Genomic DNA, 16,339 nt, shown 5'->3' with positions numbered 1-16,339 from the left:
TGGTGTTTACTCCAAAGTCCCTTTCTCAGGAGGCTTCCCTGGCCCATTCGCAACTTGTCCTTACTGTCTTGCTTTTGTGTATGATATATTTTACTTCTTGTTTTTTGTCTATATACCCCTTATTTGTGTCTGTCTATACGTGGAGTACATTAAGCTCACAATGGAAGGGATTTTTGCTTCTTATGTTCACTACTAGAAGACTATCCATTGCATAGAGCATTTTTTAATAACTAGTAAGTATATTTTTTCATGTATTTGTTGATCATTTACATTTCTGCCTTCTGGAATTACCTACTCATTATCCTTTACATGTCTTTTTTCCTAATTATTATATTAGACCTCTCTCTGTATTAAGGGTATTAATCTTTTGTCTTAATCTTTTACTTTTTTCACATTTTGTTAGGCTCTTTAGTTTTTTGAGGGGCTATGAAATTTTGGAGGTATATGTACATGTACATATGTATGTATATATATGCATGTGTGTGTTTTTATGTGTGTGTGTGTATATTATAACTTTTTTTCCTTTTCGGCTTCTGTTGGGAGTCTCACATTTCTGCACATCTGACTGCCTGTGATCCAGATACAGACTGTCTTTTCAAGGATGTTTGTATAGTGAACATCCTTGGAAGATAACAATGTTTCCTTCTACGAAAAGGCATGCTTACTGTCTGTTATAAGAGATTTGGGTTCCCTAAACTCAGAGTTGCTTCTCTATACATCCCACCACATGTACAGGTGTCATCTGGCCCTCTTGGTGTTGCTCTTTGGGAAGTGGGGCTTTGGAAACGAACACAAATCCTAATATCTGGCTACTGCTATTACTTTGAGTAATAAAGAAATTAAGACTCTGACCCAGGAGTTTTGTGTCTTCTGCTAGCATGCATGAAACTGTGCTAGGCTAACTGGTAAACTTGGAGGATAAAATCTCAGACTCTTACAGTTCATGATATCATCTTTTGATTTTATGCTTATTAGGTTTTTGCTATCCTAAAATCAAATCAAATTTTACCTGGATCTTCTGTGAAAAAATTTAAGCTTAACTTTCAAATATTTAATACATTAAAATAAATATATAATTGTTTAATATAAAAATCATGTTTGCTGAAGGCAAATAGTTAAATCTGCTTTTTTCCTAATAAATAGTTGTCTTATTACCATTATATAGTGATCCATATTTTTCCCATTTATTCAAAAATCCAACCTTTGTCATACACTAAATATAATCTTAGTGTATTTTTCTTTTTCTATTCCATAGACCTCTATATTATTATGTTAGTATCTTAATAATTTTAGTTCTTTATACATTTTAATATCTAATAAGTACTGAGATTCTCTACTTAGTATCTTTTAAAATTTTTATTAGTCTCTTTATTTTTACATATGAATTTTAAATTAATTTTATCATATTCCTCTTCCCCTTAACTGTTATACTTTTGGTTGTAATTACAGTAAAGTTTATTGATTTGGAAAAAACTGATATGTCAAGAGTATTGAGTTCTCCCTTCTAAGAACATGGTCTTTCTATTTTCCAAGTCTTTCTCGTCAGTAGATTTTTAAAGTTTAAAAATAGGTCTTGAATAAGTCTTATTAAGGTTGCTCATAAATCCTACTAACTTCCTGAAATTCCTAATTTTAGATGGTAATTATATGCAATCAGAAATAATTATTTTATTAGCTTCGTTGATAAATGAGTTATGTTTTTTAATGCTATAGCACTGGAGTACAAATGAATTCTAATGATTTATAAAATCTATTTATATATTCCTTAATAGACTACACTAGCTGCTTTGAAGGACGAGATTGCCTCTGTTGAAAATGAGCTCTTAGAATTGCAAGAGGTAGAAAAACAACAGAAAACCCTTATTGAAGTTTATAAAACTCAGGTGATCATTGCATTTATTTTAATGTTTGTTAAATTTGGTAGATAATTTAAAACACTGCATTTGTTTATGATCTAAAAAAGCAGAACTGAAGAAAGGTAGAGTTATTATTTGTGATAAAATATGATATATCCCAAATATTTCTTAAGGTCCCAAATACTTTTATAAAATGATGATTCTGCTGATTCCTGATTTAAATATCCTGTGTTTATATGGGTTATTCCTAAAAGTATATCTAAAATTAATTACATAGGTGTAATGTGAACCTATAATAGTCCTGTTAGTTAATTTTGGTTATATTTGTCATCTTGTATTTTTAATGGTATTGATTTAGAATAATGAATCCCTTCAAGGATCATTAAAGCACAATATTTCCTCTTTCCAAATAAGTAAAGTATAATTCAGATTTACTCACATGAAAGACCTGGAAAAGAACAGATGACAATATGTATGGAATAGAGAGTGTGTTAATTGGTAATTTATAGAAAAGCTTAAGTATTGGAAAGTTTAAGAAAAACTTCATTTGCAAGATGGGACTTATGTAGGTCCTTGAGTGATGGGTAACAAACTGTCAATAAAGAGCTTGATTTTCTTGGAAGAGAGTGTTTGAAGAATAATGAACTAAAGGTTAAAACTTAAGGAGGGGCATAATGTAGGTAAGTAGGAAGCGCTCCATCCCAATGGTTTAGATAGAAAATTGGAGTTGAGACATCCAGTTAGAATATTGCAGTAATCCCAGCTGGAGGTAAGAATGGAGGCTGTGATGGACTGTGCAATGTGTTATTGGGAATGTCATCTGGGTCTTCCAGCTGTTTGTTCTGGTTTAATCCCCCATCAAGAATATTGTAGATGAGTTACCATATTCTTGACTCTGGGCCTTGTATAAAGTGCTCAGATATTTTTTGAGCAGATTTTCATTCAGAGTGTGAAATAATTGGTTTGGGAGCTAGTTTGGACCAGAGACTGATTCTTTAAAGTGACATGGACCTGCAAATGAGGATCTCTCTCTAATATTCAGAGCTCAGGTGAAGATTCTAGAAGTATTGATGGGAAAAGACAGGTAAATCATAAAAGGATTGTGGATTAGAGTACAGCACTGAGTGATTCCTGTATTTAAAGAAGGAGTAACATTAGATAAACATACTGAGAGTATTAATAGGAAAATGATAATGGGTTTAAAATTGAAATTTTAAAATTGAAATTCAATTTTTTAGCTTTTTATTTCATACAGTGGTCCTAATAATAAAATAATGCATCTTACTCTAATAATATTTTTTATTTTCAGATACAGAAGTTGCAAGAAGCAGCTGAAATGGTGGAAAGCAGATGTGAAAGTTTGCTACAAGAGAATAACCTAATAACAAAAAACAAAAATAAAAAATTAAAGAAGGTAAGTTTAACATTTTAAACAATAAAATAATGTTTTATGTATGTTTTGTACTTATGAATTTTATATAAATTCTTTAATTTTGGTCATTTTCTTTAGTTTAGACCTAGAAATTATCTGTTCTTGATTTCTGTGGCAGTTTGTTTTCTAAGGACATGATGTTTCATCCAGGCTTGAAATGTTTGTTTGTGTGAATGTTTTTTTTTACTTTTTCCTAAATATTTGGAAAATAACATAAATGTTTAATTTTTCTGATACAAGATCAGACTTAAGTAGCAGAAAAAATGTTTATCACTGAGCTTCATGCAAAGTTGAATACCTTTCATTTTTAATCTTACCTTTTTATTCTGGTAGTAAATCTTTTGTGTAAAAAAGCAAAGTAATTATTCTTTGCTAAATGCTTTTATGGAAGAAAAATAACATTAAAAAACCCAACATCATTTACTTTTTTTTTCATCCTACTGCAAAAGAATGAGGGGAAGTTCAGTGTTGGCAAGTTATGATGTTTTTGTGAATATTTTTAAGTTTTAAAATGAAACTGCATCCCTTTTTGGGTCTTTTCACATTGTTTTGGTAAGGAAGCAGCAAAAGTTGTAGGACGCTGACTCCCCTGACTCCCGGCTGGGGACATAATGGGATGTTACTGGTCAGTTCCAACTGAGTGTAATAAGGTGACTATCTCTGGGTTGTCCCCACATCTTGGAATTGAGAAGTCTGAGTGAGGCACCAATGTGAAGAAGAGGTCAGCCAGAGCAGATATTCTGCTGGTTAAAAGAGATAAAGGTAGCCTATCAAATGTGCAACTTACTACTTAGAATTATCAATACTTTTCACCTATTTTTAGCAGAGCAGAGAAGAAATCATTTCATACCTCTTGATCAGTTTTTCTCATGAGACATACCAATGCAAATGTCTCTTTTGTAGGCAGCACTCTAAATAAATGTCTGTTTAAAAAACCTTTTCAAAAGACCAATGGGGCAGGAGCCTGTGGTTTTCAAATACTGTGAGGTCACAATGTTTTCTTACTGATATTAAACCAGACAAGCCATTATTATTTTTTTTTTCTAATGAAATGCTTCCTTTTTCTTCCCTACTGTTTTAAATCTCCTGGTTTTCTCATGTGCTCTTAGATGTTTGGGGACCCAGAGGTAGGCTTTGTTCTACTTTTATCTTTTGTGATCAAGAATGCCAGATGTTGCACAGCAGCTCTGTGTGTTCCCTGTCTCAGGGAAAGAGTCTAGCTCTTGTTTTCCCTCCCTATGAACATCCTAAGTGCCCTATGTCTTGTTATTTTTTCTTAATTAGCAGTACAAGCATTTTTTTAGGGCTGCTTCTTGTCACATCTCCACAAAAGTGCCACAGTGAAGAATTGCAGCAGCCAAAGAGATTAATATAGATACAGTTAGATTTGTTCTTAGTAACATAGTAACATTAATGATCAAATTATTATCTACTGAGTACTGATGATATTAGCTATTTTGAATTTATATACAGTAAACCCACTGATTTGGACTAAGCTGAGCACAGCAAGGCTGCTTTAATTGAAATATCTGAGTTACCAGATCGAATGACAAAAAGTCTAAAGTTACTTTAGACTGATGGCTGGACAGCAGAAAACTACCATACCAGCTTTCTTAGTAATATCTATACTTGAATATAAATGACAGGATTCAAAAAAGTTTACTTTCCTAAGTAATTTAAACAGTCTCCCTGCAAGCTAATATTACCATATTCGTTTATTCAGCAAACTTTTTGGAAACTAATTGAAGTCCAGCCCACTTTTGAGTTATATATTCTTATTTAGCAGAGTCTAACTTAAAGTTTATTCTCATTTATTTGGTTAAATCTTTTTAAAAAAACTATTATACCTAAAACATTTACTATATTACAAGCATATCTAGTATTTAAGATAGTAAAAACATTAATGCTGAATGTGTGATCTTGCACTTATTTCCCTAATGCTACAACTCAGGTGAGAGGCCAGATGGAGTCTCATCTGAAGGAGTTAGAGCACGACCGCGATTCCTTGACGGCAGCAGAACAGAGGCTTCACGAGTGTCAGGAGAGTCTGCAGCACCACAAGGGGAAATGTGCAGACCAAGCACACGTCATTAGGGAGCTTCAGGGCCAGGTGTCCAACCATCATTTTGATTTTTGCTAAATGTGTTAAATGCTTTGGAATAATTTCACCAGTTAAGGGCACTCATGTCAGGGGGTGATTATTTTACTCTCATCTAAGTAAGGATAAAAGGTCAGTTTCATGCAAATACTATATTATTTTCAAGCTATTTTTTAAAAAATTGGTAATTAAAATTGCTGATTTAGTTTATTCATACAAATCTGTATTTAGACATTTGAGGACATAGTAATAGCATGAGCGAAGGAACAAAGCTATGTTTACATGTATATTTTTTAATGTTAGGATAAGGTAAGTTATTGTAATTTACCTTACAAAAATTAGCATTTATTTCAATTAGAATTATGTACCAAGTTTATTTGTATTATTCTCAATTATTTTTTTCAACATATACTTTTCTTACTCCATCAGAAGAGAGATCGTGGGTGCCATACAGCCATCTCCTAACTCAATGCCTAACACATAGTAAACACTTAATAAATATTTTTTTAATTAATTATTATTATTATTATTATTATTATTTTTTGCAGTACGCAGGCCTCTCACTGTTGTGGCCTCTCCCGTTGCGGAGCACAGGCTCCGGACGTGCAGGCTCAGCGGCCATGGCTCACAGGCCTAGCCGCTCCGTGACATGTGGGATCTTCCCGGACCGGGGCACGAACCCGCGTTCCCTGCATCGGCAGGCGGACTCTCAACCACTGCACCACCAGGGAAGCCCTAATTAATTATTTTTCAAAGAAGCATGTCCAAAGGTGGTGGCAAGTCTTTTTCTTTATTTGCAGAATAATTTTAGGAAGGATTCCCTGTCTATCTTTCAAATGTAATCTGGATTTAATATTGAAATGCATCCTCTTTTTAAAAACAGGCAAACAAAACTTTGCTGAGTTTAAGTTCCTGAAAAGATCTTTCTAGGAAAATGTCAAATCACATAGATAACCTAAATTACTAATTGAAATTGTGAGAAAAATTCTATTTTTTTTCAAAACGTCATATGCTAACACATATATATGGAATTTAAGAAAAAAAAATGTCATGAAGAGCCTAGGGGTAAGACAGGAATAAAGATACAGACCTACTAGAGAATGGACTTGAGGATATGGGGAGGAGGAAGGGTAAGCTGTGACAAAGTGAGAGAGTAGCATGGACATATATACACTACCAAATGTAAAATAGATAGCTAGTGGGAAGTAGCTGCGTAGCACAGGGAGATCAGCTCGGTGGTTTGTGACCACCTAGAGGGGTGGGATAGGGAGGGTGGGAGGGAGGGAGACGCAAGAGGGAGGAGATATGGGACTGTATGTATATGTATAACTGATTCACTTTGTTATAAAGCAGAAACTAACACACCATTGTAACGCAATTATACTCCAATAAAGATGTAAAAATAAATAAATAATAATAATAATAAAATAAATAAAATAAATTGCATAGAAGATTTAAAAAAAAACTATTTAAATATAGCTTTTGAAGCAATGGGAAGAATATTCTGTCTCGGCATAGGCAGGTGTGTCTTTGGTTGATTTGCTTATCTATTTTATTTTGCTTCTCACAAATATGGTTTGTACTCAGAGTTACAACTTCACAGATATTCAATTATCAATCACTATCTGTAAGAGAAACAGAAAACTGTAAGAGTAACCCTAAGTATCCAACAATAGGAGATTACTGTTTAAAATCTTCACATTTACTTAATAAATGTTCTTTTTCAATAAAACATTACTCAGAATGTTTTAATTGCCATCTTTCAGTAAAATTTTTCGTAGATTTTCTGTGAAGCAGCATAGTTTTTTAAAAATTAACCAGAAATTTAAGAACTTGTGTTTTAACAATATAATATTTCTTGGTGTCTCTCTGTATAGGAGTAATAATATTTATACCTTCTTGTTTTTTATAATTGTTCTAATAATAAACTATATAGATTTCTTTGGAAGTTGATTATAAAGAAAATAACCAAGAAAACTTTTTTCTCCTTTAGTTTGATGAAAATCATGATCTTCTGACAAAGCTTTCTCTGGAAGAGGAAAATTATCTTATTCAGCTGAAATGTGAAAACCTTAAACAGTAAGTATTAAATTGACTTAAAATTGGTGTTACCTTTTTTCTACACACTATAATTTTAAAATATATGTCTTCTGTAAAAAGAAAATTAGAACAGATGGATGCAGAAAATAAAGAGCTTGAAAAGAAGCTGGCAAACCAAGAAGGATGTCTTAAGCATACCAATCTTGAGTTTAAAGAGAAATCTGCAGAATATAGAGCATTGGCCAGACAGCTGGAAGCTGCTTTAGAAGAAGGAAGACAAAAGGTACAGATAGCCTTTATTCAGAAACTTTTAAATTAGTTTACCAAAGAGTCATCTTTTGAAACAGACAATATCTCATCTTGCCAAACCTACAGTTATTGTTTTTATCCTGATGACAGGGTGAAGGGAGCAATTACATTTTTGTTTTTTACTTGCTTTTCCCTTTTGGAGCTAAACAGATAGATTACTGATCCAGAGTTACTTCACTAAATAAATGATGATGTGGCAGGGTAAAGGGCAGAGATGGAAAACACTTTAAAGTAGTCCCCCCTCTTTTTTTTTTAAATGAAACCACAACAAATATGCAAATTATTGAACCTTTTGGTTTTGGTCAGGATTCAGTGAGCTATAAAGCTCAACTCCCTTTTCTTTTGGCAAATGTTGTTGTATAAATAAATACAGACAAGAATTAATTTCCGGTTAAATCCATCTGGATAGCGTTTAATAAATATCTCACTGTCTGTCAAGCATTCTGCTAGTGCTTATGATGCAAAGATGAATAAGACCTGGCCTCAGCTCTCAGGACACTCACAGTCCAGTAGGGAGATAACATGTGAACAAACAAATGTCATCCAGCAAGTAGGTGCTACAATGCAGGGAAGATACAAGGTACACCGAGGGCGTGTGGTTAGTTCATTCTGGAGAGGAGGGGAAAATGATTCAGGAAGATCTCAAAGAAGAGGTAAATTTATCAAGTGATTTGAAAATGTAATCTTGAAAGACACGAGGTGGGCTTTGGAATCCATAAGAAGTAGATTTGAATTCTGGTTCTGACACATTATACCCTGACCCAGGGCAAGCTACTTTCTAAACTTTAGTTTTTTAATTGATAAAATGGGGATAATGAATTTCCTCATAGGATTGAATGACGCCAAAAGGAGATTGTCTATACCCTGATAACTCTCAGAAGTGTATCTCCGCCCCAGACTTTTCTCTATCCTGACATCTAAATTCATATATTCTGCTACTTATTTGACATCTCCACTTAACATAGGCATCTCAAACTTAACATGTCCAGCACCAAATTTTGAATCTATCTCTCTAGACTCTCTTCCACCCATGGTCTTTCCCAAGCCTGTTAAAGGCAGTTCCACAAGGGTGAGATAACATCTGATATCCTTGAAATGTGGCTCTTAAATCGTGAGTGTCATATAGATATATTTTGATTTTTTTTTTAACTCCAGGAAAGCAATTTAAATTGACTTTGAAAGACACATCATTGAATGAAAGCTAAGTAGTAAAATGTACTGCCAATGATAGAAGTGTAATCCAGATTTCTCAGTCCCAACCTTTGGGAGGAAAATAAGAAGTGACTTTATCCTGGGTTCAGACTAAATGGACTTTGGAAATGCTAGATGCTCTCAGATTCCTTCTCACAAGAGTTCAGTCCCCAGAGATGTGTCTGCTCTCTCCTTTCTTTCCTGCTACAATGGAATATGGGGTTGTCTTTAGTTCCTGCCATATGAGGAGTGCCATCACTGCACTGTCACCATTGTCTACACTGCTGGACATTGTAAAGGACACAGATACTTGTCCTGAGGGCCCTTTCTCCCACAGCTTCAAATCCTGCTATCCTCTCAATCGCCCTTGGAATTTGTGCACAAGAAATCTTTGTAAATAACTTTATAATAACTTAGAACTTAGTCCATGGGAGTGAGATTAGAGGACAATCCTTCCTACTAGCTCCTTGCTCCTGAACTAGTCCCTGCGTCCACTGTCATTCTTATGGATCCAACCCAGTATTCCTGCAAATAGGCTCCCAAGTATCTGAATCCTTGGATGAATGTAGCTAAGCTAGACTTTCTGCTAAAATAAGCCATCAGAGAAATATGAAAACTCAAATTCAGAACATTTTGGAAGTGAATGAATGAAAAACCAATCTCGTGTGTGTGTGTGTGTGTGTGTGTGTGTGGTGTAAATATCACCTACCCTGCCCCCAATTCTGTCCATCCAAGTCTATAATCAGTGTTGGTTGTGGACTTTATATGTCCCACCACCACTCCAGACACCATGGTAAATATAAATACTGTAAAACATGGCAATTGGTCTCAGCAGGTTATAGAAATATAGTATTGGGGAAAACCTACCAACGTCACAGAGCAGTGCAAATACGTATACCTCTTCCACTTCAAGCTAATTTTTCAGGTACTTACACAGCAAAGAGGAGAATACATGCTTACACTATGCATTTCTCAAGATAGAACATCTTTAAACACTTTCTAATTAAATTGTCTAATATCCAAATAATACCTATTTGGAAAGAAGAGATACAGTATAACTGTGTCAAGGCTTTAAATCATATCTTAAAGAAAGCACATTTAGTTTTTTTATTCTTTTAATTAAAATTACAGGTTTCTGAAGAAATAGAGAAAACGTCATCTAGAGAAAGGGCTTTACAAGTTAAAATATTAGATCTGGAAACTGAGCTTAGAAAGAAAAATGAAGAACAAAACCAACTTGTTTGCAAAATGAACAGTGTAAGTATTAGTATGGCTTAATATATTTTCATTAAAAATAAGTTAGCATTTAACATTCTTACCATGGAGTTTAGTTATAAACAATTAAAATACAAAGTGAGGGGAATCAAGGCTATTGCTTTACTGATAGTATTAAGAATAACAATATAAATCATAAAAAATTAAAATGTCAGCATTTGGGCAAAGAATTATTATCCTGCATCCTTGGTAGCATCTATTACATTTCCCCCGAAGTCTCATCAGGCCCTTTCCCTGCATATTACTTTTACATGACAAATGCTTAATGAAAGTTACAGATATCATTGACTTATTTTCTTTCTAATATGAATTTTTCAGTTTTTAAGATAAACACTATTATTATGAGTTAGATTTTGATATGTCTTAAATAATGCATATTATATTTTAGAAAGTTATAAGTTGGTGTTAAGTAAACATTTTATATCTGCATGTGAAGTGGATGCTTTGGTCCACTCAGCCATGAGATGAGAATACCAAATTGGCTGTGTTTAATTAGTCTTCTAATGTTTTTTCCTAACTATTCATGAAACAGTCAGATGACATAAACTGTGAAAGCTGGCACTAGTTGTGACTGAATTACTTGAAAACTATCTACTTAACAGTGACACAGGAAATAATACTTTATTTTTTCCAGGAGCCAGACTCCATGAAAACTATTTTTTCATTCCCAAGCATCTAAATCATTGAAAACCTGAAAGGTTCAAAAGTTAAATGAGTTTTGACGTGCAATATTTTAATTTTATTGCCATCAAAAGTTCCTTGGCAATAATCAGAACAAAACATTTCTCATCTTTAATTTAGCACAGGCCTTCCCTTTATTTCAAAAATCTTTTTTTTAACTCACTGTCAGACTTTCTGTTGTAAAATATGTGTGATATTCTTTGTGTAATTGAAACTTCTGAAAAAATAAAATAAGTATTAAGATGAGGTGTGTTTGCTATAATATTCCCAGTACTTGGGAATATTAAAGCTGCTAAAATAGGTAGATTTAAGATCTGATGTTTTGTTAAACCTGATCATTTTTACAGTAGTAAAAAACTAGAATTCTAACCATAGATTTAGACATTGCTGACAAATGGGTTTATGAGTTTTTTCCCTTCCAGGGGCAGTTTAGTTGGCAATTCAGTATTCGTTTTGTATACAAGCCTTAGCTCCATCTGAACTGTAAGCACCCTGAGAGGCTGTCTCATAGTTAATTGTATGCCGGTGTCTTCTAGGGTGCCCTGCCCACAGTGGCAGGCCTCTACAGATTTTTCTGCCCAGGTGCTCCGGGGGAGGGCGAAGTGCTTGCACAGACCCAAGGGTGACCCTCAGCAGCTTACCTCAGACCAAGAAGCCTGAAATGTCTTTGGAGTCTTATATATTATGCTAAAATCCATGTACATTTTGCATTCTACCTTACAATATGTGTGTTTGTATTAATATTTTTCCCTCCCAAGTTGTTGAGTAAAATCGATGTTCCTCAAAGATTCACTATATTCATTCTGTGACTTTGTGTAGCTCAGCCTAGCAAGTTGTTTCATACCACCCACCACACTTCCCCTGGGGGCATCGCTCAGTTTCAGAAGGTATCAGGTGTCACTGAACACCTGATAGGAAGGATATAAAAGATTTTTCTTCTCAAGGTGCCTACATTTTAGTTGGAAGCTAGATGATATTTGCAGCCTGTCTATCTAAAGTATTTTCAGTGAACAGATCTCTTGGGAATTTATATGCAGCTGAATATTTAAAAAATACAATACATTTAAAATTTTTTCCTCAAAGAATACCTATGATATTGAGTTAATTTTATTTTTTAAAAGATTCTAAAAATAAAATATTCATATTATCAAAACTAGAATTCTATCAGTTTTTAAGATAGCAAAAGTCATTCTTTTAGGCAAAGAAAATGGCAAAAACTAGTATTAAAATATGTCATGTTAAATGTAATAGAAATTAATTGTGACAGTTTTAAGTAAAATCCATTTGAGTTAATCATGTTACATATGTAATAATTAGGGGCTAAGTGAAGGTGTATTACAACAAACTCACAGTAGAGATCAACCATGTATGTGCTTTATTCTATATTTTAAAGAAAAGTGAGCTCTAAGTTAATAATCAACACATCAGATGTTAGGATTCTTTCTTTAAAAAAATTTAAAGCCATGTATTCAATTATTGTGTATATAAATTTTTTTTTTTTTTTTTTTTTTTTGCGGTATGCGGGCCTCTCACTGTTGTGGCCTCTCCCGTTGCGAGGCACAGGCTCAGCGGCCATGGCTCACGGGCCCAGCCGCTCCACAGCATGTGGGATTTTCCCGCACCGGGGCACGAACCTGTGTCCCCTGCATCGGCAGGCGGACTCTCAACCACTGCGCCACCAGGGAAGCCCTGTGTATATAAATTTTATATTATGACTATCCTTTGATATGAATGTCATTATTAATTATCTTTATTTCTTTTTTTATTTAGAAAGCACAACATCAGGAAGTATGTTTGAAAGAAATACAACATAGTCTTGAAAAGTCGGAGAATCAAAATGAGAGTATTAAGAATTATTTACAGTTTCTTAAAACTTCTTATGTAACAATGTTTGGATAAATTGTTGGATTTATTTTCTATAAGCAATAGGTTTTTACTATGAGTCTAAAAAGTAATTAGATAAAAATTAAATATACTATCTGTTGCTATATTTTATGATTTATGGGTGGTACTATTAGGGTTTTTATGTAAAGATTTTTGAAACATAATTTATTATCCAATTGAAACTTTAAAACAAGATACATGTTAGTATTCCTTTTTTGCTGGATAATCTTCACTTAGCTCTGGATTAATATCTATTTAATTTATTTTGGTTTTTGGAATATTTTACACACAGAAAAGAAGCCAGAATCATTCTTTGTGACTGTAGCAACCATTCAAGTGAATTTGTAATAAACCTAGGCCAATTATGAGCCAAATACATGATTTTAAATAATGTATATAATTGTTTTACATAATGGTGCTGTATATTTATATATTAATATAATAAAGGAAAATATTCTGGATATTATTTTTAATAGTGATATAATTGCTTACTTTTTAAAGATACCAAAGGTCTCAGTGTACTTAATATTGTTTCAAATATGCTGAGATGCCATTATAATTTCTGTGAGGTTTTAAATATAGAATTTTAAGTCATGGCTACTAAATGCCAACTGATGGTAACAGGTGAAAATATGTTGGCATGCATTGTTTCTTTATAAAGAATAGGCATTTAGGCTTTCCTATAAATTCATAGTCTCTTTTGTTCTTCATCTTATGTTAGTGATTGTCTGATATTATTAGTGTAGACATTCTGAAACCCCTGAGTTAAGTGAAAGATTAAAGGGGAATAACTTGTCCCACCCCTACCCATGGCCAACTCACATGGGATGATCAAAATAAACACTCTTAATCCCAGGAAGCTTTCGAATAAGGTGTTTGTTATTGGGATGACGTAGAAGAGCTACCAAGAACATGTTCTCTGTAATCTCCTACTCTATGTGTCAAGGCAGGATACTCTAAAAGGGGATGGATGTAATTGACAAGGGATCAAGTAGTAGTGACTCCTCTCAGAGAAAGGCTTGAGAGCTGTTTATTCAAAGAACACTCAGGTCTCAAAAGATTGTTCAAAGAGGCAAGTTGTGTACTACACAGTCCAGCCTGTGAACAGAGCTCAGTCCCCCCAAGGTGTTTTATCCACTTCTGACCAGAAATGGGGGCCTGCTTATCTCTGGTCCCCTCACTCCTAAGACTGCCATATCACCTTCAGGGGCTTACTTCCCTGTGACCTAACTGCTTCATAGTATTTTTCTTAAAATAGCAAAATACAGTAATTTCAGAAATTGGCCACATTTTTTTCCCAACAATTGTCAACAATATTAGAGTTGCCTTTTAATTTTAAATCATAGTACTTGTGGTACTAAAACACATGCTTGACCCTTGTGGTCCTTTCTTCATCTCCTAAGGCAAAGACAGCCTTAGGAAATACTCACGTGAAAGAAAACTAAGGTTCTTGAGTATTTCCCACTAGACTGTGAACTCTTTAAGGGCAGAACTGTATCTTATTTATGATTCTGTTTCAGCCACCACATAATACCTGATATGGATACTCAGTTGATGTTTGTGATTAGGTAGATAGATGGGTGTTAAAAGAGGGAGGTATTCATATTCCTGTCTTAGATATGACAAAATGTAAGCATAGAGGGATTAACTTCTGTGGCTGTGATATAAAACTCTTTGGGTTTTAAAGTTGGCATTTGAACTCAAGCCTTCTGACTCCAAAATTAAAGTTCTATGTACAATACTTTTTTCCTGTTTTAAGCAGTGACAGCGGCAGTAGCCCAGCAGCAGCATTGCTGTTATTTATTGAGTACTAGTCTGTGCCAAAGTTCTGAGTGTAGTACATGTATTAATTCACTTAATCTTTATGTCTGATGAGAAAGGTGCTATTAATTACATTTACTCTTCAGGAAACCAAAACACAGAAAAGTTAAGTAACTTGCACAAGGTCACACAGCTGGTAAGTAGCAGGCATCCAGAGTCTCTGCTGTTAACTATGACCATACTACCTTCATGTATATTTCATAAATAAAGGTAATGGTTTCTTTTAACAATCATGCATTGCTTCATCTATGAATACTTTCTCTTTTTTATATTTTTATTTTTATCAAAGTAATTTGTGCGTATGGCGTTTAAAAATTGGTCCCCACAATATTTCAGCTGGACTGTGGAAGGAAAAGACTTACTGCAAAGTCCCTAAGGTTAGTACTCAGATGCTAGTGACACAGAATAACAAAGGAAGTTTGTTGGAGCCAGGAGAACTGTAACAATCTCTGTGCTTAATGTTTCCATGTGAAACATTAAGCACAGACATTCTGCTCTTCTGGCCTGTGAACCAAACTCAGCATCAGGGAGGTTCAGAGTCAGTCCCCTGGAGTCCCCAAGTAGTGTTTGCTTCCAACTTACCATCATCCCAGAAAGCCCTTTTTCCCACAGTACTAACAGGCTGGCAGGATCTTCCTTTTATGCTTGATACTCAGGGCCTCATGACTTTCTTAAGTTCTAAAAGTTTCCTTCCATTATTTATGGGATTATTACCTCTCCACATGTTCCTTTCCTCTTCGTTGATTTATCTCCTGGATCTGACCTCCACGCAGCTTACCTTTTCCCTCAGGGTATCTGTCACTCGGTTTCTTGTGCGATATTTCTTCCACCTGATTTTTCTAACCACTTACATGGTTCTCAAGGTCAGTCATTCTCTTTTTCCGTTGGGTACTGAATTCCTAAATAAGAAGTCATGATTAATTTTTAGTTCCTAAAAGTGTTGGGGTATTTTTTGTTTTTCAGCACTGTAATTACATTCTATTTTCATTAAAATTCTTTTGTTTCTTCCATTGGTTCTACCTCAGTAGGCATCTCCTGTTTCTATTGTGTTGGCCATCTTTCTTTCGAGAGCCGTAAATGAGTTTTAATTTTCCTTGCCTGCTCATGGTTGTGTTTCCCTCAGTACCTGCCAGCAGCCTGCCTTGCACATTTCTGGGGCAGTATCAAACTAAGTGGTGAAAGGCATGATGGCTTCAATACTCATGGGCCTGAAACCTCTTACCCTCCACTGCGATGCTGTGAGCAGCCATTCTGCTCCCAGACTTTTTCAGTCACAAGTATCAGTGTTTTTCCAACTACCAGTAATGGAAGCACTTTACTCCACTGAGGAGTCTCCTTCTAGGTTTTCTGGGGTCAGCAAGTTTGTTGCAGAAACAAGTGAAGTTCACGTTGGAGGGGAATCACGGGCAGCATCTGTACCTGGAACAATGTGCAGCACTTTAAAGAATGAATTCAGTCTATATCTACTGGCCTGAGATTTGTGCATGATTTTTATTTTTAGGGTAAAAAAAGTCACAGAATTTTGTATTAGGTATGATTCCCTTTTTGTAATCAAAACAAGCATCTCTCCATTTGTGTATATAAGTTCACATATGTTGGTATGGGCATGGAGGAAGGCGTAGAAAAGCCTACATGCCTTGGTAGGGGTGGAGGAAATAGTAGTAACTTTTCACTTATTCTGATGAGATTATATTTCAATTGTTTTTTCTAGTCAGATAATAATTTAAAGGTTGAAGGACAGGCATGATAGGT

The 16,339-nt window shown here is 34.5% G+C and overlaps 1 protein-coding gene across 5 annotated transcripts in view; it reads left to right on the top strand.

Annotated features, from left to right (window-relative positions):
• Positions 1-12,781, top strand: part of ODF2L (outer dense fiber of sperm tails 2 like) — a gene marked incomplete at both ends in the record, with an annotated part of 29,229 nt that extends 16,448 nt beyond the window's left edge. For 3 of the 5 annotated variants that reach the window (XM_079697208.1, XM_079697204.1, XM_079697205.1), the window contains 7 exons: positions 1,773-1,883; positions 3,166-3,270; positions 5,240-5,398; positions 7,380-7,465; positions 7,547-7,709; positions 10,058-10,183; positions 12,653-12,781. In XM_079697208.1, coding sequence (XP_079553334.1) covers positions 1,773-1,883; positions 3,166-3,270; positions 5,240-5,398; positions 7,380-7,465; positions 7,547-7,709; positions 10,058-10,183; positions 12,653-12,781 — 879 coding nt within the window. The remainder of the gene's footprint in view (positions 1-1,772; positions 1,884-3,165; positions 3,271-5,239; positions 5,399-7,379; positions 7,466-7,546; positions 7,710-10,057; positions 10,184-12,652) is intronic. The other 2 variants (XM_079697207.1, XM_079697206.1) reach the window with 1 other exon arrangement.
• Positions 12,782-16,339: the final 3,558 nt, after the last annotated feature.

This window comes from Hyperoodon ampullatus (assembly GCF_949752795.1).
Source record: "Hyperoodon ampullatus genome assembly, chromosome: 2".
Lineage (NCBI taxonomy): Eukaryota > Metazoa > Chordata > Mammalia > Artiodactyla > Ziphiidae > Hyperoodon > Hyperoodon ampullatus.
This window is presented reverse-complemented; position numbering and strand designations above follow the sequence as displayed.